This window comes from Camellia sinensis, chromosome 1 (assembly GCF_055761805.1).
Source record: "Camellia sinensis isolate YWXY chromosome 1, ASM5576180v1, whole genome shotgun sequence".
Classification (NCBI taxonomy): domain Eukaryota; kingdom Viridiplantae; phylum Streptophyta; class Magnoliopsida; order Ericales; family Theaceae; genus Camellia; species Camellia sinensis.
In genome coordinates, this window is record NC_138961.1 from 14911137 (window position 1) to 14936581 (window position 25445).

At 38.8% G+C, this 25445-nt stretch overlaps 3 protein-coding genes across 3 annotated transcripts; 2 read left to right on the top strand and 1 right to left on the bottom strand.

Moving 5' to 3' along the window:
• The first annotated feature begins 11178 nt into the window (after positions 1 to 11178).
• LOC114300076 (uncharacterized) lies at positions 11179 to 12405 on the top strand. Its single transcript, XM_028244931.2, has one exon. The coding sequence runs from the start codon at positions 11179 to 11181 to the stop codon at positions 12403 to 12405; it is 1227 nt and encodes a 408-aa protein (XP_028100732.2).
• A 179-nt stretch (positions 12406 to 12584) lies between these two features.
• Positions 12585 to 15631, top strand: LOC145819912 (uncharacterized). Its single transcript, XM_082913934.1, has 6 exons — positions 12585 to 12978; positions 13133 to 14345; positions 14487 to 14684; positions 14868 to 14919; positions 15236 to 15340; positions 15389 to 15631. Exons 1-6 carry the CDS (start codon positions 12585 to 12587, stop codon positions 15629 to 15631), a joined length of 2205 nt encoding a protein of 734 aa, XP_082770060.1.
• Positions 15632 to 16094: 463 nt separating this feature from the next.
• LOC145819929 (uncharacterized) lies at positions 16095 to 23979 on the bottom strand. The gene is made up of 4 exons (XM_082913980.1): positions 23682 to 23979; positions 18763 to 19020; positions 18506 to 18676; positions 16095 to 16207 (listed from the first exon to the last, which is right to left on the bottom strand). The coding sequence occupies exons 1-4, from the start codon at positions 23977 to 23979 to the stop codon at positions 16095 to 16097; spliced, it is 840 nt and encodes a 279-aa protein (XP_082770106.1).
• Between the last annotated feature and the right edge of the window lie 1466 nt (positions 23980 to 25445).

Here is a 25445-nt window from a genome sequence, read left to right on the forward strand (position 1 = left end):
ATGCATCAGGCTTATGCTTCGAGTGGTGAGCAGGTTGAGCAGAGGCCTACTGGACGTATGTATACAGTTGTAGGGCCAGATCTTGTACCTGATCCGTCTATAGTGAGAGGTACTTTTTTGTTTTGGAATTCAGTTGCTAATGTGTTGATTGATACGGGTGCATCCCATTCTTTTATTTCGTATGCGTTTGCATTAGTTTTGGGTTTGGAGTTGGCACAGTTAGCATCTCCTATTTGTGTAGAGTCACCTATTGGTGGTCAGACTGTTTTGACACAGGGATGTCGGGGTTGTGACATCGAGGTTGCTGGTCATTGATTACCTTTTGCATTTGTATTGATTGACATGCTTAGTTTTGATGTCATATTGGGTATGGACTGGCTATCGTCATGCCGGACTGTTATAGATTGCTACCATCAGAAGATTACTGTATGTGCCTTGAGCGATGATTACTTTTATTTCTTAGGAGACCAGGTGGATAGAGTCTTATCACCGATATATGATCCCCGTGGACGGAGTGAACTTAGTTGTCTCCTTGCTAGCTTTTTGAGTAGTGAGTGTGATGAAATTCGGGTTGAATTGCCAAGAGTAGTTTATGAATACTCGGATGTTTTTCCCGAGGGTCTTGTTAGTTTACCATCTCACCGAGAGATCAGGTTCTCTATTGATTTAGTGCCTGGCACGGCACCGGTTTCTATGGCTCCATATAGATTTGCACCTGCTGAATTAAGTGAGTTGAAGATTCAACTCCAAGAATTGTTAGATAAGGGCTTTATTCGCCCTAGTACTTCACCTTGGGGAGCGCCAGCTCTCTTTGCTAAAAAGAAAGATGGAGCATTACGGCTTTGTATTGATTACAAGAAGTTAAACCAGGTAACTATTAAGAATAAGTACCCAATGCCTCGTATAGATGATCGGTTTGATCAGTTGAAGGGGTCTTGCTGTTTCTCTAAGATAGACCTGAGATCGAGTTATCATCAGTTGAGGGCAACGAATGAGGATATTCTGAAGACAGCATTCCATACGCGTTATGGCCATTATGAGTTTCTTATGATGCCTTTTAGGCTAACTAATGCACCAACTGTGTTTATGGATTTAATGAATTGGATCTTCCGTGAATTCTTAGATCGTTTTGTGGTTGTCTTTGTAGACGACATTTTGATTTATCCACCTTCTGAGGAGGAACACGAGGAACATTTACGAGTAGTACTTGAGTTACTTAGAGCCCATAAGTTGTATGCTAAGTTTGGGAAATGTGACTTTTGGTTGGAAGAGGTTAAATTCCTAGGGCATGTAGTGTCAAGGGAAGGGGTGACTGTAGATTCATCCAAGATAGAAGCAGTGCAAGATTGGGCACAACCTAAGAATGCTTTCGAGATTCGTAGTTTCTTGGGGTTGGTCGGGTATTACCGTCGGTTTGTGAAAGATTTCTCTAAACTAGCTTCACATTTGACTAGGTTGACAAGGAAAGAAGCAACTTTGTGTGGAGTGAGACTTGTGAAAAATCGTTCCAAGAGCTCAAGATTAGACTCACCACTACTCCAGTATTGATTATACCGGAGAGGGGTTTGAGTTATTCAGTATATTGTGATGCTTCAGGAGAAGGTCTAGGCTGTGTATTGACGCAAGAGGGTAAAGTGGTAGCCTATGGCTCACGCAGTTGAAAACACATGGAAGAAATTATCCCACCCATGACCTAGAGTTAGCAGCAGTGATATTTGCCTTGAAGATTTGCAGGCATTATTTATATGGTGAGAAATTTGAAGTGTTCTCTGATCACAAGAGTCTGAAATACCTATTTACACAGAAAGGCTAGAATTTGAGGCAGAGGAGATGGATGGAATTCATAGAAGATTATGACTTTGAGTTGCATTATCATCCCGGGAAGGCCAATATTATGGCCGATGCTTTGAATAGGAAGCTAGTTAGCAGTGTAGCTTCTATCGCCATCCGAGAATGGGAAATGTTGGGTACTCTTAATGAGTTTGACTTGGAACTGGGCGAGTCTGTTGAGTCTGCGACTTTGTTGAGTCTGCGACTTTGTTTTCAGTAGTTGCACAACCTACACTTGTGAATCGAGTGTTAGAAGCGCAAAAAGGTGACCGTGAGGTGGAATCATTCCGAGAGAAGATTTCCAATGGGAAGGCAGAAAGAGGTTTGACTGTGTATCCCGACCTGAGTGTGAGATACCATGATCGTTTGTTTGTGCCGGAGTCTTGCCGAGATGAAGTACTCCGAGAGTTTCATCATTCACGCCTTGCGGTGCATTCGGGAGGCACAAAGATGTATCATGATCTTAGTCGCCAGTTTTAGTGGAGAAGTATGAAAAAGGATGTGGCTGTGTTTGTATCAAAGTGCCTTACTTGTCAACAAGTGAAGGCCGAGCATCAGAGGCCAGCGGGTTTGTTGCAACCCTTGCCTATAGCTAAGTGGAAGTGGGAGCATGTTATGATGGACTTCATTGTGGGCCTCCCGAGGACTCAACGGGGTAGTGATACCATCTGGGTGGTCATTGATCGGTTGACTAAATCAGCGCATTTTATTCCCATATGCGTAAATGACTCGGTAGATTATCTGGCTGACTTGTATATTAGGGACATAGTAAGGTTGCACGGGGTCCCCGTGATGATTGTTTCAGATAGAGATTCGCATTTCACTGCTCGGTTGTGGCAGAGTTTGCAGAGTGCCTTGGGCACTAGATTGACTTTTAGTACCACGTATCATCCTCAAACTGACGGGCAGTCTGAACGTACCATTCAGATCCTTGAGGATATGCTTAGAGGCTATGTCCTTGATTTTAAGGGGTCGTGGGAGAGACACCTACCCTTAGTGGAGTTTGCCTACAATAACAGTTTCCAGTCGAGTATTGGTATGGCACCATTTGAGGCCTTGTATGGTCAACTGTGTAGATCTCTAGTGTGTTGGGCCGAGGTGGGTGATACACCTTTGTTGGGTCCAAAGTTGGTTCAAGAAACTGCGAAGAAAGTTGTACTTATTCGTAAGAGGCTATCTACGGCTCAGAGTCGCCAGAAAAGTTATGCCGACCGTAGAAGCAGACCTTTGTCATTTGAGGTGGGTGATCATGTCTTTTTGAAAATATCACCTAGACGGGGTTTGATAAGGTTTGGGAAGAGTGGAAAATTGTCCCCTCAATTTATTGGCCATTTTGAGATCCTTGAGCGGATTGGGGAGGTTGCTTACCGTTTGGCGTTACTGCCACAGATTTCTGGGGTTCATGATGTGTTTCATATTTGTATGCTTCGGAAATATGAGCCGGATCCATCGCACGTGCTGGATTGGACCGACTTAGAGGTAGATGAAGATGCCTCTTATGAGGAAAGACCGGTAAGAGTCTTGGATAGACAGGATCAAGTTTTGCGAGGCAAGACAATTCCCTTGGTAAAAGTATTATGGAAACATCACAGAGTCGAGGAAGCGACTTGGGAACGTGAATTAGAAGTCCGAGAGAAATATCCGGATTTGTTTGTTAATGCATGAGCATGTATTGAGAATTTATTGCATTAATGAAAAGTCTAAGCATTGTATATGTTTTAACTTATGAAAAACATTGTATATGTTATAGTTATTTGGGAAGAACATGGATTCAATATAAACATTGCATATATTTTGAGAATTTGGAATATTGATGATGTTGTATCATGTTCAGAAGCATTATACACTACAATAAAAAGCAGATTTGGCGACTAAAATTGGATATTTCGTCGCTGAAAGTAGTAGAATTGGCGACTAAAATGGAATTAGTCGCCAAAATTGGTCACTTTTGCCGACTAAAAGAGTTTAGTCACCGAATATAAGGGTTTTAGTGACTAAAAGTTAGTTTAGTCGCCGAATTAGGGGTTTTAGCGACTAAAAAATTTTTAGTAGCCAAAGGTTAAGGTTTTTGGCGACTAAAAACATTTAGTAGCCAAAAGTATAGGTTTTGGCGACTAAAAAACAGTTTGGTCGCCGATTCTACGTGTTTTGGCGACTAAAAACAATTTGGTCGCTGAAAGTCAAGCTTTTTGGCTACTAAAAAAAAATTAGTAGCTAAAAACAGTCAATTGGCGACTAAAATTCACTTTAGTAGCCAAAAGGGGACGTTTTTGGCGACTAAAAACAGGTTTAGTCGCCAAAAGGGGACGTTTTTAGGCGGAACATATTTTTTTAGCGACTGAAAATTAATTAGTAGCCCAAAATTATAGAATTGGCGACTAAATCCATTATTTAGTCGCCAAAAGTGATCTAAATTTTTTTTTACTAAATAATTTATTTTTTACATAAATTATATTGAATATATATAATTATATTTATATATATAGTTTTGTATTAATACCGGTCAAAAGTAATATATAAATAATATATGTTGCATTTATATTCATGTGGTGTTGTAGTGGCATAGTGTGGAAAGTGTGCTGGTAAATGTTTGGAATGTGGGAGGTCTTAGGTTCGAAACCTAGGAACAACAGAGGGTAATTTTTTTTTTTTTCAAATATGCTTTTGGCGACTAAACTCTGTGGTCGCCAAAAGATTGACTATTGGCGACGAAAAAAATAGTCAGCAAATGTATAAATAAAAAAAAAATTCACTATTGGCGACTAAAAGTTTAGTCGCTAAATGAATAATTTTCAAAAATGGAATTGACTATTGGCGACAAATTCTTTGGCCGCTGAAGACCAGTATATTGCCGACTAACACTTTTTAGTCGCCAAAGGTATTCGCGACCGGGTATTCGCGACAAAACCGGCAACTAAAATATTTAGTCGGGGAACGTGAAAGTTCGACTTTTGGCGACTAAAAAAGGACTTTTTGCAACTAAAAATTTAGTCGCCAAAGGTGTGTTTTCTTGTAGTGGTATATGCTATGTACGATTTTTGAAAATTTGGGCTTTAGTTAAAAATTGTAAATGTTTTGGGAAAATTGAAAATTTCATTTTAATTTGGGACTTGTGAATCGAGTCGGTGTGAATAGATGACCGGGGAATGGGTCATGGTGTTGGACTTCTGGGAATAACATAGTTGTGAATAGTTAAATTTTGTTTTCGAGCCTAATTTGTAATTTCGGGGAAGAAATTTCCTAAGGTAGGGAGGTTATAGCGATCCTGATTTTTCTCTGACCTTTATTGTGCTCCAGACTCGGATTCCGTGATTGTACATTGTTGTCTGTGTCTTGTTTCATTCCTTTAATTCTTTGAATTTGAGTTTTGGGACTTGTTGGGCGAGTTTGGAATAGGTTGGCTGTCTTTTGGTACAAATGGTTGTTGCCCAGATTTTCGCTTCTTCGCTCGAACGAGGCTTTCTACGCTCGAGTGAGCCCTGTGAAAATGTTTCTTCACTTGAGCGAGGCTTCTTGCGCTCGAGCAAGGCGACCTTTGTGTGTCTGGTCGCTCAAGCGAGAACTCCTTCGCTCGAGCGAGCCTGTGTATATCAGATCGCAGCAGTGATGTTTTACATCACTTTTTGATTTCATTTCTTCCCCGAAACCCTAATCCGGCTGTCTTTCTCTCTAAAACTCACATTCTCTTTAAGATTTCATCTAAATCCATTGTGTTCTTGACCCTAGTGTCTTTGAGAATAAGGTAGAGGGCTCCAAGAGCTTCGTTTCGATCCAAGAAGTAATTGGTTTTGTCATCTTTGAAGTTTCACCTTGTTACTTGATTTTTTACACTTTGAGGTAGGGAATTTTTACACTCTAATATGGTTTTTAGCTTAGTTATTTGCTATTGTGTGTAGATGATGAGATTTGGTTGTGGTTTGGACAAATCTTGGATTTGGGTGTGAAATGAAAAGAGGGGTTTTGATGAATATGAGGTAAATGAGTATGAAACTTGAATATATGAACATGTTGTGCCAAAGTAGTTGATTTTGGTGTTTGGGTTGATATTTGGAAAAATGGAGATTTTGCCCTAATTTTGAATAAATTGTTATTTTGTATAAATAATTGGGAATTAACATTGAAAATGCGAAATTAGAAGGTTATGAGTATAGATGGTGATATTGGATATGTGTTATCTCACCTATGTAAGTTTTGAATAAAATATTTATTTTGAGATTGAACATCTCTTTAAAAATAATTGTATTGGGCTATCAGTGGAGGATAGCGATGATTGTTGTAGAAATTGCATGAGGATTAGGCGATTTAATGCTAATCCATAGTTGGTGTCATTGAATATGATCATGTTATAAATACATTGCGTATGTATACTTGTTTGGGAGGAGAAAGGGGATGGACTCCATTTTAAAGCAAGTTGGCCAGTATGTCTTGGGTGAAAGACCCGAAATTTCACATATAAATGGGTGTCGATTCCTTCGGACGAAATATCCGTAAAATGGCAGATTTGAAGTGTTTATGTGTGTTTTGCATAATTGGAAACCATTGAGCTGTAGTCTCATTTTGGTTGTTAAAATATAATGAATTTAACTCATGAATTGAGTAGCATATATGAACTTGAAATAAGTTGAAGGAAAATGGAAATGAAATTGGTCTTAGTGGCACATGGATATACAAGCTTTGTGGATGCTTCCATATCGGTATTGTTTATATACGCGGTACTTATACCTTTGCTAAACCTCATACATTGTGCTAGATTATCTCTACTGGGCTGTTGGCTCACCCTATACGGGAATATCATTTTCAAGTGCAGATGAGATATTTCCTCCAAGGCAATAGCGTGGATGGACTTTCGGGAAGCGAGAGCTTCTTATTTATGCCTTATGTGTGTATGTTTGTTATTTGTAAAGCCAAGAGCTTAAGATGTAATGAGCGAGACTCAATTTGTGTAACCAAGTAATGACTTGGAAAGATGTAAGCCTACATGGCATTTAACTGGTTGTTTAATAGTGAACTCTGATTTATGAAAGTATGTTGTTTCTCATATTTATTCCGTATATGAGTTATATTTATTGTATTATTTTGGAGGCGTTACAGGTCCGGTTTTCAAAACCTTGCTATTTCGCAATTTGGAATTTGAATCTTATCAATTCTGTTTCGAATTTTTTATTGATAAATCCCATTTGGAGATGTTCTAACCCAATAAGTCCACCAAAGAAAATTATAACCTACTTAGTCCCATGTCTTTATACTTTTATTTCATGAGGTATTTTTTCTTAATTTATATTATTTGTTGGACTACTATACCCTTATGTCTATTATTGATATGTATTACATAGAAAAAGGATATACATATTTCCTTTTTGTTGCTACCTCTATTTTGGTAGTTACCATTATTCACGTTTTTCTTTTTGATCAGTTTCATTCACATTTGTGATATTGTTTCATTGTGCTGAGGTTTGAAACTCTCTATTTGGTAGGGTTTAGAAACTCTAGTTTACACATGGTGTTGAAACAATATTATGCTCTTTTATTGTTGCGGCGAAACTTTTTATTCCTCCATTGTCACGTTATGTTCAAAGTTCTGTATTGTCCATTGTTACTTTGTGTTCGAAACTCTATGTTTCTCTATTGTTGTAAGTCGAAACTCTGTTCATGTCCAATCAATTTTGTTATAAACATATTCAAATGTGGGTTTGGTTTGATTTGGATTGGTGGAATGGTGAAATTGCATAGATTGTTAATGATAGTCATAATAATAAAGATGGTGATAAAGATGAGAATGTGGGTGATATTATTTTTTTTTAGAGTGATTGAGTTTTTTTTTTTTTTTTTTGATTTCGAATTCTATTGCTACCATTGTTTCTATTTTTTTGATAATTAGTGTGAATGTTCACATTTCACATTATTTGAAAGTCTGAGAAATAAGTGTTGGAATATAGATATTGACATAATTATATATTTTGCAAGATGTAAATGCTCACATATCATTGATTATTTGTTAATATACTTGTTGTTTGAACAATCATTTTTTGTTACCATTAAACAATTAAAATAATCATTTTTTTCTTTCAATTTTGTTTCATATTGTAGTGTGAATGTTCACATTGGTATGAATTTAATTTTTCTAAGGTTAGTTGTATGTTAATTGTAAATTATGAACATTCACCATGTGTTTTGGTATGAGTTTCTTTTTGAAGTTTTTTCGAAAATTAGTTGTATTTTGTTATTTTTTTTACTATGCTTGTTGGGTGAACAATAATTTTTATTACCATTGAACCATCGAAATAGTCGATTTTTACTTTTTTTTCAATTTTATTTTATGTTTTCACATTGTAGTGTGAATGTTCACATTGGTATGAGTTTATTATTTTATTTAAAACTAATTGTATATTAATTGTAAGTTGTGAACATTCACATTGTATTTTGGTATAAGTTTTGTTTTTTCGAAAGTTAATTGTGTGTTTGTTGTTTTTGTTACTATGCTTGTTAGTTGAACAATAATTTTTATTACCATTGAACAATTGAAATAGTCAATTTTCACTTTTTTCTGTTTTATCTTATGTTTTCACGTTCCAATGTAAATGTTTACATCGGTATGAGTTATTTTTTTTTAAGGCTAGTTGTATGTTAATTATAAATTATGAACATTCACATTATATTTTGGTATGAATTTTATTTTTTCGAAGGTTAGTTGTATGTTTATTGTTTATTGTGAACATTTACATGATATTTTAGTATATGTTTTGTTTTTTCAAAAGTTAATTGTATATTTTGTTGTTTACTATGAACATTCACATTGTATTTTATTTTCATTCGCATTTTTTGTTGCGTTATTTTTAAAATTTTCAAATTATAAAAAGGTTCAAAGTTCATAATTTGAGATTTTCTGCATGGAATGCGGGAGAGATTTTCTCCTTAGAATAAGAAAGAGATTTTCTTATTGGAATAAGGGAAAGATTTTCTTTTTAGAATGAGGGTGAAATTTTTCTCCATAAAATAAGGAACTATTGATATGTATTAGTTTCAAAATAGAAACGTGTACAAAAAAATTAGAAAGAATGATTTGGTCATATTACATTAAACATGACTTAATGGAATACTGAAAAAGAATATAGGGTTAAATGGAATAAAACACTTAGAAAAAGAGATTTATCCAAAAATGGCCAATTCTTTTTCCTTTTCTTTCTATTTCTCTTTTTATTTTGTCCATCAAATCCTCCGGTCAAACATAGTCTAACTAAATTAAAGTTGATTATGACAATCATTATAGCATAGTGTCATTAAGTATTAATTAATATGGAATTAAATGGGAAATTTTAGCTACAAACCTTTCCTCTCTCTTTCATAATGGAACTCACAAAGTGGCATTAAAGCAACATCGTTAAATAGTCTCAACAGGAAACCCAGCAGCAAACCACATTTTCTGGAGGCCGGAGGATGGAATCCGGTGCTTAGAAGAAGGCGTGTGGCTAACCAAAACAGTCGATCAGTGGATTATGGAGTGTTTACTATCTTTGTGGATGAGATCCCAAACTCAATGACCCCAAAGTGTTTGTTTACTCTGTTCAATAAGTTTGGCGTAGTTTAGGATGCCTTCATCCCGTCGAAAAGACGAAAAGCGACGGGGTTGAGGTTTGGTTTTGTGGGATATGAATGCAAGGTGGCTGGTGAAATGGCGGTGCTGAAGGCTGATGGATTATGGTGCGATAATAAGGCTCTAAAAGTAAAGAAAGCAGACTTCAAAAAAGGGCAGTTTAAGCAGCAGGCAATGAAAAACGGAGGTGATGGTCCGATGATGCAGCGCTTATAGAGGAGTTTTGGGCAAAGAAGGTGGGATAGTGTAGGTCGAAGATCTTTTGCAGAAGTAGTTCAGAGTGGTGGCAGCAATGAGAAGTTGAAGATGGTTGTAAAGGCAGTTGAAGCCGGCAATGGCTGGCTCTATGATAGTATAATATTGAAGTTGAAATCATTCCTATCCTTTGCTGAGTTCAAAAAAGAGGTCGGTAAAAGAGGTATGGAGGAAGTAAGAGTCAGAGAATGAGGAGGAAGGGTAGCAGTGTTAACTTTCAAGTCCCAGCAACATAGAATGGGAGGCTAGATCCAAGTTAGAAGAGTGGATGCTAGAATGGTGTGAGTCTATTACAGATTGGGAGAAAGGCAAGTATGTTGAACAAGAAAGGTGCGTATGGCTCGTCTATGTAGGTGTACCATTTTATTTGTGGAGTGTTAATACATTCAGAAATATTGGCAAGCTTTGGGGATGATGACACTACTAGACAAAATACTCTTCAGTGAGGAAAGGTACGAGTAATTACTTCCAGGATGGAGTTCATTAATTCGTAGATTCATGTTGAAGGCAATGATAGCCTGTTCCCAGTTAGAGTTTGTGAAGAGATCCCAGCAGCACTAAAGCCATGCCATTGCAACAGTTCATGCAGGGATAATGAGGTCAGTTGTTATACGGCTCAAGATGAAGTAGATCAAATGTCAAAAAATGATGGGACAGATAAGGAGGAACTTGAAGCTGATCACACAAGGAAGGAGGAGCTGAGCAGAAAAGATGAGGTACCAGATGATGACCAGGTTATGGTGGACCGAGAGGCAGGGAAAAAAGGTGAAGGTAATGAGTGTCTATCCCCATCAGCCATAAAAGGAACTGAGGATGACATGGGAAATCACAAAGTCAGAGGAGCTAGTATGGAGGTTAGTATGGAGAATACGGCAACCCCAAGAAAAGAAATTCAAATTGTCGAAGGCCATGTATATACTCCTGGGTTTATTAGAAGCCTGAGTGGGCCAGAGAGTTCAAGGCCCAACTTAAATTTAGAGGTGGTGCTGGAAGGGCCTCAGGATGGGATTTAGGAGATTAGGCCCATCACTGATCTTTCAAATTTAAGTGACTGTGCAGCCCAAACTCAACTTAGGCCCCTTGCTCATCAAGAAGCCAAGTTAAGAGTAGCAGAACAAGACAACCCAGCAAGAAGGGGAAAGCGTACTAAATCAGTGGTAAATAGATGTAATAAGGATGGAGGTAATCTGCAAAATAGGGAAAAACTGAACAAAAATCAGATCAACCAAAAAGGTGCACTGCAGAGGAACTGTTTCAGGCAAGGAGCTATCTTCAGAGCAGCAGCTGCTGCTATTTCAATGTCAATAGAGCAAAGCCTTAACACCAGGAGGAGAAACAAGTTATTAAATGAAGCCCAAGCTACCATGGAAGTTGGGAAAATTCTGGGATTGGACTTTGAAGGTAAGGAGAAAGAGGTGATTGGCAAGCTGACTGAACTCGAACAAAAAGACTTGGAGAGGATAGAAGGAGAAGGTGTTGGTCTGTAAGTCAGGTCAGGACTTATGGCAGGAGGATTTTGGAGTTGTGCAGATTTTATGATTGTATTATCATGGAATATTAGGGGTCTGCGAAGACCCGAGAAGAGAACAAAAATAAAAAGTGTAGTTCGGGCGAGGAAGGTAGATATTCTTCTGCTGCAGGAGACAAAGAGAAGCTTAGTAGATGTTAATTTTGTTAAGTCATTATGGCTGTGGGAAGAGTTGGAGTATATGGAGCTATGCTTGTGGAATCCACAGACTTTCGAGCTAAAGGAGTGTTGCTGCTCCAGGAACTTCATGCTTTTATCAGGTATGGTCCATCATTCTTTCAATTGTACTCTTATCAATGTTTATGCACCCAATGATGTGCTCAAAAGAAGAATACTTTGGAAGTCCCTATCAACACTGAAATCATCCTTCCCAAGCCCTTGGTGTATAGGAGGTGATTTTAATGAAATCAGATTTATGAGCGAAAGAAACGGGTGTTCTCGAAGGGAAAGAGGGATGAAGGACTTTAATGAATTGATTGAAAAATTGGAGTTGGTAGATATGCCAATGCTGGGCACACAGTTCACGTGGTGTAATGCGATGGATGGAAATAGATGGAGTAGAATCGATAGATTTTTAATCGAGCCTAGGTGGCTGGAAGAGTTCAAGTTTAAGCAGTGGGGACTGCCTAGGAGCATCTCTGATCACTGTCCAATACTCCTTATGGAGGATGAGAGGGATTGGGGTCCAAAACCATTCCGGTTTATTAATGCATGGGGTTTGCATCCCAAATTTAAAACAGAAGTGAAGAACTGTTGGGAAGGATTCCAGGTTAGTGGTTGGGCTAGCTTCAGACTTTTGAAAAAGTTAGGAAACCTGAAAACCCATCTGAAGAGGTGGAACTGTGAAGTCTTTGGTAACATTGATGAGAAGTTGAAAAAAGCAGAGGATGAACTGCATGAATGGGATTTAATAGCTAAAGGTAGGAATCTACAGGATGCTGAGATCAAAAGAAGGGTAGAAATAAGAAAATTAGTTTGGGATCTGAGTAAGAAGAAGGAATGGTTGTGGCTCCAAAAATCTAGAAGGGTATGGGCTGAAAATGGGGATAAAAATACCAGATTTTTTCACTTAATGGCAACCAAAAGGCAGAGGATAAACTTGTTAAACTCAGTTACCGTGAATGATGTGATTCATGATGAGCCTGGGATGATTAAACAGGTAGTGGCAAGTCATTTCAATTTCCTTTTCACTGAAGATTGAAAGAGTAGACCAAAGTTGTCAGGTTTTTTTGACTCAATTAGTCCAACTAACTCATCTGAGGTGTTAGAGGCAAAATTTCTAGAGGATGAAATCTGGGAAGCAATTAAAGATTGCGAGGGAAATAAAGCCCCGGGGCCGGATGGTTTTAATCTGAAATGTATCAAAAGTGCTGGGCCATCATGAAAGGTGAGTTTGTGCAGTTGATGAATGAGTTTCATTCTAATGGAAAGTTAGCCCAAGGAATAAATAGTTCATTCATTACCTTAATTCCCAAGAAGGAAAATCATGTGGGGTTGGGGGATTACAGGCCAATTAGCTTGATTACCTCCGTATACAAAATCATAGCTAAAGTCTTATCAAGAAGGCTGAGGAAAGTGTTGCCTAAGATCATTAGTGAAGTTCAAACTGCATTTTTGAGTGGAAGGCACATTATAGATGGGGTTCTAATTGCCAACGAAGTGGTGGACTGGTGGAAAAGGTCAAAGAAGAAAGGTCTCATCCTAAAGCTAGATTTTGAAAAGGCGTATGATTCCGTAAATTGGGAGTTCTTGTACTCAATGATGAAAAACTTCGGTTTTGGAGAGAAATGGGTGGGGTGGATGAAGACTTGCATATCCACAGCTCGAATTTCAGTGCTTGTAAATGGCTCACCAACTTCTGAGTTTTCTCCCATGAAATGGCTTTAGGCAAGGAGATCTGCTCTCTCATTTTCTCTTTAATATTGTAGTGGAGGGTCTGAACATTCTATTGGAAAGAGCTAAAGAAGTGGGACTGATTAGAGGAGTATCCGCAGGACCGACTGAGTTGAAAATTACACACTTACAGTTTGCCGATGATACCATTATTTTTTGTGAAGCGGAGTGGGAGGAAGTTGTAGCCGTGAAAAGAATTTTAAGGTGCTTTGAGTTGATGTATGGACTCAAAATAAATTTCCATAAAAGCAAGGTATGTGGGGTAGGTGTGCAGGAGGATATTGTCCAGGTCTTTGCAACCAAACTAAATTGTTTCAGTCAAAAGTTGCCAATGAGTTATCTGGGGTTACCATTAGGTGCAAATCCAAGGAGAAAGGCTTCTTGGAAACCTGTGGTAGACAAGTTTAAGAGCAAGCTAGCTTCTTGGAAGAGAAGGTATTTATCCTTTGCGGGCAGAGTAACATTGATCAAGTCCGTCCTATCAAGTTTGCCAGTATATTTTCTATCAATCTTCAAGCTGCCAGTGGGCATTGCAAAAGCATTACACAGAATTCAAGCCAATTTTCTTTGGGGAGGGTCTGAAATCAGGAAGAAAGTGCACCTAATTAACTGGAAGGAGATATGCCTAAGTAAAACTAAAGGTGGGCTAGGTGTGAGAAATCTAAGTCAGGTTAATGAATGCCTACTAGTTAAATGGTGGTGGAGGTATGGCAAGGGGGAGGCAGCTTTGTGGAAACAAGTGATATGTAGTAAGTATGGAGGTCTAGGTGGTGGATGGTGCCCATTTTTGTCTAGTCCAGTATGGCTGTCGCATACGTGGAAAGATATAATATCAGTGGCTGTAGTTAACACTGCTCTGCGTGATTTCTTCTTGCAAAATTTCAGGTTAGTTGTTGGAAATGGTAGGAGGATGCATTTTTGGACTGATAGGTGGTGCCACAACCAAAACCTGAATGTGTCTTTTCCCAGATTATTCACATTATCAATTGATAAAGATGGAAAGTTGTTTGATTTTTTTCACCGAAGAGTGGCAGATTCAGGCTGGAATCTGATTTTCAGAAAACCCCTTCTAGCATGGGAAGAGGAGGAAGTGCAAAGACTTAATGATCTACTGCAGGGTGCGCCTAGGCTCAATGAAGGGGTGGTTGATTCTTGTGCTTGGCTAACCCACCCGTCTGAAGAGTTCACTGTGGCATCAATTTGGAAGTGGATAGAAGCAAGTCAAGGGGTAGACTGTACAGTCACTAGGTGCATTTGGAACAATTTAGCCCCTTCCAAAGTTCAATTCTTGAGTTGGCTAGCGTGGAGAGGAAGGATTAAATGTTTTGAATTTTTGCAAAGAATTGGAGTGTTGAGCCCAAATGCCTCTGCTCTTTGTGTGTTCTGCAGATCTAGGGTGGAGTCTGTAAATCATGTTTGTCTACACTGTCCTATTATTTGGAAATTCTGGGCCAAGCTAGTGAACTGGTGGAATTATAAGTGGGTTATCCCTGGATCAGTGGAGGGATTACTTCTGTCGTGGTCAGGTATAAAAATGAAGAAGAAGTTGCAAGCAATATGGAAGATAATACCACTAACAGTTATGTGGTCTGTGTGGAAAAGCAGAAATGATTGTTTATTTAATAAGGTACAACCGGATTGGAATGCATTGGAAGACCTGATAAAGGTTTGAGTTGCGTTGTGGGTTTCTTCATCTTTGAAGGGGTTTAACTATTCGGTGCATGATGTTATCTAGAACCTGAATCAAGTGTGTCTCTGTGTGTAATTCAGTGCTAAATTGCCGGTCCATGGGGATGGAATGATGATCTGGTTTTTGTGGCTGGTATGTCCTGAATTGATGTCCTCAGCTGGTTTGTGTTGGCTTCTGCTAGTTTGTCCTGAACCTTGGTCTGCTATGTTTCTATGCTGGTCCTGATTCAAGGTCTACATTATATTAATGAATTCTGAAGTCTGTTTTGAGCTGGTGATCAAATGGTCCAGTTGGCTATGGCTAGGTCTTTGGTCTGGATTGTATTTTCAAGTCTCAATTCTGTTTGATTCAGTTGACAGAGTTGGCTGGGTCTATACTTTGTTATGCTCTCAGTTGGGCAGTCCTGAATTCTGGTGTATTATTAAGTTTCAATTCTGTTTTGATCCAGTTGTCAGACAGAGGAGTGTCCATCTGCATTCTTGGTATGCACTCAAAATTTGCAGAGGTGGCTGGTTCAGAGGAGGTTGATTCAGAGTTTGCAGATTCAGCTCTGGTCTAATTGAATAATTAGAATATACTCCATAATTGGAGTGATGAACAGTGCTTGACAATTTTGAAGAATTGCTATGAAGCATTGCCAAAGAATGGGAAGGTGATCATTATAGACATTGTGTTGTCAGAGACTCCAGATTCTAGTTTTGGTGCTAAGTATGCAGCCCAGCTTGATAATGTGAGGTTACTTGGAGGAAAAGAGAGGACTAAGAAAGAATTTGAGTTAGCTTCTACTGGGTTGTTTGGGTTGACTATGCTGCTGGGTTGTTTGGTGCTTGAATTAGCTTCTTGATTTCACTAAACCCTTTACTGCTGGTCTGCTGGTGCTAGAGTTAGCTTGAGTTGTTTGCTGGTGTGCTGAGTGGTGTGGGTTTCCAGTCATGGCCTGAATTCTGTGGCTGCCTATTCCTTCATTTCTTGGTTGCTGATCTGTTATGCTTTTCCTCTTGTTTTCTTTGTTGGCTTCTCACAAACTGGAGCTTGGAGCTTCATTTAGTTCCAAGCTCCTCTTTATTGATGTTCTATGTCTGTTTTGCATGTTTTCATCAATAAAGATCTTCTTTGCCGATAAAAAAAAAATATGGAATTAAATGCTGGAGTGGAATTAGTACTGAATTTGAATTATAGATTTTGAAAAAATAAGAAAAAAATGAGTGTAAAATGTAGGTGAAATATAATTATATTTCATTTATATTTTTGTCTATTTTTTAAAATTTTTTTTATACTCTTATTTAAATTTATAATTCAAACCTAACCTAAAGGTTCAAACTTTTACCACAACCTCCACCTGAAGTGAAGTAGCTAGCAGGATTCTCAATGTCTCCTGTACTTTGATGATCTGCATTCTTTTCCAATTTCACAAGAACATCTGTATGAGAGAACAAAAAGTGAGGTGAGCTATGATTGTATAATGGATTATTCAAAGCAAAGCGAAACACAGTCGTGACCACTGACCTCTTTGGAGCATAATTGGTATAATCTTTTTGTTCGAATCACTGGCCTCATTGTTAACTTGTTTTCGATAACCAGCTATCTGGTTTATTGGACCAATTAATTTGGAAATCAATCCGATTGCTTATTTATGGGATTTAATTAAAGTCAAGATAAATTTTATATGGACTAGTCTCAATAAATTGTTTACACTTGGACCGATTAATTTGGAAATCAATCCGATTGCTTATTTATGGGATTTAATTAAAGTCAAGATAAATTTTATATGGACTAGTCTCAATAAATTGTTTACACTTAAGAAGTTTTGAATCCGAGACGTTGGAGGTAATACACCTCCAAACCTCAAGCTTGACCATTATGCCAATCCCTTGAAATTAACTTGGAAAATAAATAGTTTGTAGATGAATATTATCCTACTTCTGTACCCCACTTGCCTATTTTCCTTCAAAATTCACCTTTTATCATTATTTATTTATTTATTATTGTTATTAACGAGTGTCTTAATGCTATATTTGTATAGTAGAATTAATAGTGAGGGGATTAACAATTTATGAAATTAGTGTAAGATGTTATCCAGCTGGATGAGTGAAATAAATAATCTCCTCTTGTCCACGTTTCTTTTGGAATGGATATAGAAAAATATAAACTGAATTATATGTTTGTTTTGTATTATTAGTTGTAGAATTAAAAAATTTGCCAATTTATTAGATAGATGTCCTATTGAAATTTAATCTGAATAATAAAAATTGTAACAAAAAATTAAAATATGAGTCACTCGAGTTAATAATTTTAATTCTATCTTATCCATTCTGGGTGTGAAGTTTATGGGCCAACATGTGAGACCTGAATATACCATCATTTTTTTGATTAAAATTTTTAGTCAAGATTCTAGGTATGTAGTAAACGTGTGATTTTTGTACATGAATAGGTATATTCATATGGTACATTTTACTATTATGATTGGTGAAAGGTAGTAAAATGAAGGGCATATTGTTGGATGCTTGTGATTGGTAGATGAGTAGTGCCACTTGGTACCCTGTTGGTATACAAAACTTTTTCGTAGCAAATGGTCCTTCTATAATACACACCTCCAAAAAAAAAAAAAAAAGTGTGATATTCATATAAAAAAGTGTCATAATTAAATTATTTTTAGTCATAATTAAAAGTACCGCAATAAGTCATATTCAAACACCCACTTGAAGAATAATGAAAAAAACTTTTCTTCATAACCACAATAAGTTCTAAGTCATAACTAATACAATAGTGGGTTGTAGCCAAGTTATAGCCAACACTACACAATAAGTCATAACAAAACACCACTAGAGATATAACAAAAAATATCATCCGTTATAACAAAAATAATAACACAATAGTTCATAACTAAATAATAACTAGCACCACAATGTATTATTCTAGCAATATAATTAACAAAATAATCAGCATGAATAATATAATATCAGTGACAATATATATATATATATATATAGACAAAAACAAGAATAGAGAAAAATAATTGTGAGAGTTTGGGAGTTACATTGTCACTGTTCTAAAACTATTTTTCCTCATTCCATGAAAACATAGCCAAAGTGAAGCAGTTCTAAGATAAAACTCATATTGCTCACAGAATTCCTCGTCCAGTGGTCACGGCCACTAGGAGATTCAGAGTTATTTAAAATACATAAAATATACTAAAACTATTTCTTCCATCTCATGGGTAAAAAACTCAATTTATGTACAATTGCCCATTGATCCTGAGATCAACCCAAGTATAGAAAAGAATAAATAAAAAAAAAACCATTCTACAGCCTCCTTTCTATATTTTTCTCATTTAGAAATCATAAGAATTCATATATATAGATGTACCATTTAATAAAAACAACCGGATATAAATATAATATTAATTTTGACGTAAAACTTGTAATGATTGTAATAAATTACATTTATCTTTGTAAAATTATTGGACATAAATATTGTAATTGTAATATTTAAATCATATCAAATTTGTAACAATAAATAATTTAATTTTATGAAAATATCCTGGCACAATGATTAATAACCAAGTCGTAACTAACACATAGTTAATCGTAATTGGACATATGATACATCTATTTTTCGGGGGTATGTAGGCACAAGCCAACAACAAGAATACATGAGATCCAACCGAAACCCAAACAAAACAGAACATCCATAAGTTTGGTGTAAGATGGCAACTAACCCGAATAGATGTAGCTCTGCAACCAGTTGAAGGATGTTCCACTTTTGGATGAAGAAGGCTTTCGAGCAAATGCAACCAAAGAATGCAATTCAATATCATTTTGTGTTTCTTTCAGTGCCGGAATGAAGTATGCCCTCTCAGGTTTGTCTTGAAGCAAAGCCAGAGCGATGTCTGTATGTATGTAGCATTAATAGAAATTAAGTTACTAGTAGGAACAAGTAAAATATTTATTAATTATTAGTAATTTACTTAGTTACCATAAAATCCATTAATTGTGAGTTGATGCAAAATTCTGAAACTAGATTCACCATCAAACGGGGTAGGATTCCACCTGAACTCCTCTATCCCCATTCCTATTCTTTCATCATTGCCTATTGGTGTTTGATTTTTAGAATGTGGGGAAAAGCCATTGGCAGACAACAATTGGGACAGAAAAGTTGTGGAACTCATAGGCCCGGACTCATCTCTAGTGACACTCAATAAGTAAAGAACCATGTCACTACGCCCACGAGTAGCTGCAAAAAACAAAGGAATTCGTTTATCATAGTGTAGACACCCCATTTTTGACCAACCTTAAGACTCAGACGTCACCGATTGAGCGCTTGGTGATGTTGCATAATGCGCTTGTTCAGAAGTTTCGGAGTTACGGCCGTGAGCCCTGCCTCCGGACTCCCGAACCCTTTTCTGTGCCTTGTCTCGGTTTGCGAACCAGACTCGGTTTTCTCTGTTTCTTTTCCTAAGGGGGGGGAGAGGTCCCGTAGACCATCTCTCAATGTCCGTAGGCTACATTTGGTGGCCGTAGGCCATTTTTCCCATTTCGGAGTCCGGTTCCCGGTTTCCGGAGCCGTCAGGCCGTGTGCCTCGGTTCGGGACCGCTTAACCATCTCCGTTTGCTCCGGTTTTTGGCATACTTCCTATTTTCTCCCTTTTGAGGGACACTGGGGGCTGAGAAACCCACTTCGAGGTCGAATACCATTTTCGGTGCTTAACAGCCCATTTTCGGGACCCCGAACTGCGTGTTTTGGCCCCGGAATATTCGTTTTGCAACGGTTTTTGTTCATTTTTGGCAGGTACCTCTGTTTTATCACGAGGAAGGTCACTGAAGGGTGGGAGGCCAGCAATTGTTGCAGCAGCCAGTTATCTCTCCTCCGGAGCCTCCCGGCGCCCGTTTTTCCGACTTCCGGGCTAATGTTGAATACCTTGGAGCTAGTGTTGCCAACTTTCAACCACATATCTGTGATCTACACATCTGGGAGGCCCCTAAAAGTTGGTGGCCGGCCATTAAGGTCACCTGACCCTTTTGACCCCTTTCTTCCGGGCTAATGTTGAACCCCTTGGACCTTTTTTCTCGAACTTTCAACCACATATCTGTGATGTACACACCTGAGAGGCCCCTAAAAGTTCATGGCCGGCCAGTAATTCAACTTGACCCTTTTGACCCCCTCTTTCCGAGCCAATGTTGAACCCCTTGGACCCACTTTCTCGGACTTTTAACCACATGGTTGTGTTGTACACACATAGGAGTACCTCCCCAGTAGCTGGCCGGCCAGAAAAGCTCATTGACCCTTTTGACCCCTAGCCGGCCGGCTAGGTGGTGTGGCCGGCCGGCCACCTCCAACAAAAGTGAGAGGCCGGCCGTGTTCTTCTCACTGTGCACTTTACAGCTGTGGGGCAATATCCCCCAGATATTTTCTGTATCCGGGGGATATTTTGTGGGGGAGTTTTACTCTCCTTTTCCCCCACCTTTACACCCCCTTTTGAACCCTTATAACTAGCTGGTGGCCTTCTTGGTTGGGGTTAGAAGAACTCCTCTTCAAGCTTCCATAGCCAACTCCATCTTCTTCCTTCTCAATTCTTCAAAAAACCCTAAGTCACCAACCATCATTCCTTCTACACCACCAAGCTCTACCACCACCATCTCATTTCCAGCAACAAGGGAGGATTCTTGAAGGCTAAAGAAGTTGCAAATCCATCCAAGAAGCAACAAAAGTTCGAATCTTCAAGGGTAAGTAACACTTTTACCCTTTTGAACCTTTTTCTTGACCTATTTCTAAGCCCCACTTCTTTTGGGTTTCAAGCTCCGGCCCTAACTGAAAAGGGCCATATTTTGAGCTCATCTTTACTTTTCATTAAGGGCTCAACCCTGTTTGAGCCCTCCATAATACACTTGCTTCAATACTCCTCGAAAATACCGTTTTCTTGCATGCTATTTTTGGCCCATGAGCAATCTGTTTTCGAGCATGTTATAATCTGTGAATAGGCTTATTTTGAGCCCCTCTTCAACATTGAAGAAGGGCTCAACACCATTCGGGACTTCCATGTTATACCTACCCTTTATCTCTCTTTTATTCCCCATTCTTGCATGCAATGGAAGCCTACCATGCTTAGGTTTTTGGCCATTTTACAGTTCTGAAAAAGTCCTTATTTTGGTCCATTATTCATGTTTTGTTTAGTGTCTTTCATGTTTTGGGGCTTCCATAGGTCACTTCATGTTTTATCTCCCTTTTGGTTCGTTTTTTTGCATGTTTAGTTAGCCTACCATGCTTTTGTTTTCAGCCATTTTACAGGCCTAGATATAGTCTTATTTTGATCCATAATTCATGTTTGATTAAGGGTCTTTGGCTGTTTGGTGATTATTTGGTATACTTCATGTTTTAGCACCTTTTGAGCCTCATTTTGCATCACATTTTTAGCATATTTGTATACTGATTTTGAGGCTGCCATATACTGTAAATGTTCATATTTTTGGTCCATATTCAGTGTTGTAGAAGGAAATTTTTCAGTTTGGGTTTTGCTTATGCCACTTGCTTCATTACCCCTCTTTTGGCCCCTTTTCTTGCATGCCATTTTTACCATACCTATGCTTGCTGTTTGGCCATGTTTGTAACTGCGAAAGTGCATATTTTGGGACTGTCTAGCTTCTGTCTTTGCATTGCATGTCCATATTGTGCATGTTTAGCATAGCTATAGGCCATTTCGGGTGCTTAATGTTGCATTTCGGGACATTTCCTTGCATTTCATGTCATTTCGCTTCATTTCGGGACTGTTTTCCCCCATATTTTGTTGCTGAAATTCCATTAGTATGCTTGCATATCATTTTCGCCATGTTTCATCATATTTTGTCACCGCCTCGGTTTGCGTGCCCGTGTGCACGCATTTCGAGGCACTTCATTTTTATCCGACGGCATCCTATGTGAGTGTGGCTGAGGCTCACTCATGTTAGTATAAGCCCATTTGTCATTTCCATGTCATTTGCATTGCATTTGTCATTGCCTCGGTTTGCGTGCCCGTGTGCACACATTTCGAGGCACTTCATTTTTATCCGACGGCATCCTATGTGAGTGTGGCTGAGGCTCACTCATGTTGGTATAAGCCCATTTGTCATTTCCATGTCATTTGCATTGCATTCGTCATCGCCTCGGTTTGCGTGCCCGCGTGTACGCATTTCGAGACACATATCATCGCCTCGGTTTGCGTGCCCGTGTGCACGCATTTCGAGGCACCACATTTTTAGCATTCTGTCATTTTCTCGGTTCGCGTGCCCGCGTGCACGCATTTCGAGGCATGTCATTCTACAGCATTCTGTATGTTAGGATTGTATCATTAGTTGCATTTCATGTTTATCATGCATATTGCATCGTGTTCGGAATAGGAGTTAGTCCGGGCACGGGAAACGAGGTACATTTCGTACTCCGAGTGACGGAAGGTGTCTCAATTCCCCAGTCACCGATACTCCGGATTATCCATGATGGAGTTAGGTTTTAGCTGTAGTTTCGTGTGCATTCATCCTATATTGAGTTGTGCATTTCGACTCCTCGGCCATCATGCCTCGGTATGCGTGATTGGTGGCACGAGGATCGAGACATGCATATATCTGTGCAAATACATTGCTATGCCCCTTTTCTGCTCTCTGTTGCAGCAAAACGAGGAATCTGCAACTTTCTGGAACTTAGCACGCATTTCAAGAACAGGTGTAAACAGAGGCTAATTGGGGCATTCCGGTGGATTTCCGCGCAAGACCAATCCGGACATGCATCATCCATCAGAAGCAAGACAGTCCCTGGCTTGCACGCCAGTTTTACTTGCTTTCTTAGTTAATTCATTAATTAATTAGGATCTGTAATATTTCGGGACTGTAATATTCTTTTATTCGGGACTGTAATACTTGGACTGTATATTTATTCGGACCCTCTGTGCGAGGGCATAACTGTAATAAGTGTGGGTGAGTGTGATGTATGTCTTCCAACCCCACGTCTTTCTCCCTTTTATTTACCCGCTTTTGATGGTTAGATTAGGGCATGTTTCAATTAGCATACAGTATGACAGCATGTTTGCATCATTCATCTGTATTGCATGCACTGGGCTCGGCGCATCATACTAACCGCATTGTACTTTCAATTACAAAGTTGAATACATGATAGTTGTAACATTTCATATGTCATCTTAAAATAGCCGAGCCTGCTATAGTTGCATTTTGTATGTGTTGCATTAGGCATTTCTGTATACTTAGGATTCATGCATGATTTCTAACAAGTGTCTATTTTGGCTTGGAGTACTCGGTAAGCTTTATGCTTTAGCATCCTTGCATGCGTGTGAGTGCTACCATGAATAGCATGCTTACCATGAGGCTATGTGCTTATATGATATATCTGTCTGAATGCCTGTGGGTGGAGGTTGGGTTATCTGAATTGGAATAATTCATGAAATGCTTTGTTCCAATTCAGACGATCCAGTCTATACTTATATGCCGTGAGCATCACATAGTAACCTAGGCTAATAACCGGGATAAGAACTCACAATGTTTTCAAAAATTGATATCATGGTTAGTAGAGGCCGGTCTATGACCGGGCGAGCGGGGGTGCTCACGAAGTGACCTTCCCCAATCGTACCCAAGTTCCCGAGCCGAGGCAACTTTGGTGATGACGGACACGTGGCCTTTTGGCACCGAGTCAGGGTTTCCTAAATTTCCCAAAATAAAATATTTAGGTGGCGACTCTGTATCTGGCAAAGCAGTCCATGTTTGGCACTTCTTTCAAAAATCAGTTTTCTCAAAAACGATTTGCCAGATTTGGACTCTTTGGTTCAAGATTAAGAACCGTGACTACAAAAGTCGAGTCCGAGCTGTAGCGAGGTCCCCCGCGGGCTTGTTACACATAGGTCTGAGTATTTGGCAGACATCGGTTCCTTTCCACTAACAGTTCTGTTATCTCCCTGTTGTTAGCTCCTGCAGCTCTGTGAAGTGCTGTCCTTTTTCTGGTGTCACCCAGAGCTACATCCTTCTCTGACATCTTCTTCAATTGGTGTTTTACAAAATCATTTCTCTTCGTCGACTTAACTGCAACAATCAGCGCTGTTTCTAAGTATTCCGTTATGCCTGCCCTCACTGCCACTGATTTTTCTTCTATTAATTTGCTAGCTTCATCCCAGTCGCCTTTGATTGCAGCTTTGTGCAATCGATTTGCATTGGCTGACATTAAATAAATAAAATAAAATTATTTAAAAAGTATAAATATAACTATAGATGTATATATATCAGTGAGTGCTAGAATAATGTATAGAGCAAGATAAAAGAGAGAGAAGATTATATTGTTGTAAATCTTATATATGAATTGCGTACAAAGAGCTCCTATATATTGGAGAGAATACATTCATCTTGGGCTCACTACAGTTCAGGACTCTCAAATTGTAGACATCCCCGAACGCCCCGGGAGGGATGAGGTCCCGTTCCGTTCGTCTTGGGCTCACTACAGTTCAGGACTCTCAAATTGTCACGATTCTCAATCTGAACCAAAGAGTCCAAATCCGGCAAATCGTTTTGAGAAAACAGATTTTTTGTAAAGAAGTGCCAAACATGGACTGCTTTGCCAGATACAGAGTCGCCACCTAAATATTTTATTTTGGAGAAATTTAGGAAACCCTGACTCGTTGCCTAAGGCCACGTGTCCGTCATCACCAAAGTTGCCTCAGCTCGGGAACTTGGGTACGATTGGGGAAGGTCACTTCGTGAGCACCCCCGCTCGCCCGATCAAAGATCGGCCTCTACTAACCATGATATCTAGTTTTGAAAACTTTATGTGTTCTTATTCCGGTTATTAGCCTAGATTTACTATGTGATGCGCACAGCATACAAGTATAGACTGGATCGCCTGAATTGGAACAAAACATCTCATGTTCGTTTCGAAAATGGTTTGCTACTCGCAAGTAGGATTAAAATACAGATTTTGCCACCCTCAGGTGGGCTTAGAAAACATGGTTTTGCCACTATCTAGTGGGCTTAAAACTCACAGTTGATGATTTGTTCCAATCAAAATAACCCAACCTTTACCCACAGGCATTCAGGCAGTTATATCACATAAGCAATTAGCCTCATGGTAAGCATGCTATCATGGCAGTCACTCACGCACATGCAAGGATGCTAAAGCATAAAACTTACAGAGTACTCCAAGCCAAAACAAAAGCTATGTTAGAAATCCATGCATGATCCTAACTATACAGAAATGCCTAATGCAACACATGCAAAATGCAACTATAGCAGACTCGGCTATTCTAAACATGGCATATGAAATGCTACAACTAACATGTATTCAACTTGGAATTGAAAATACGATGCAGTTAGTATGATGCGCCGAGCCCGGTGCATGCAATACAAATGAATGAATGCAAACATGCTGTCATACTGTATGCTAATTGAAACATGCCCTAATCTAACCATCATAAGCTGGTAAATAAAAGGGAGAAAGACGTGGGGTTGGAAGACATATATCACACGCACGCACACTTATTACAATATTGCCCTCGCGCGGAGGGTCCGAATAAATAATATACAGTCCCAAATAATAATTACAGTCCAAATAAGTACAAAACCCTAATTAATTAACAAATTAATCTAGGAAAGCAATAAATTGGCACGCAAATCCATGGACTGCCTCAGCTCTATTCC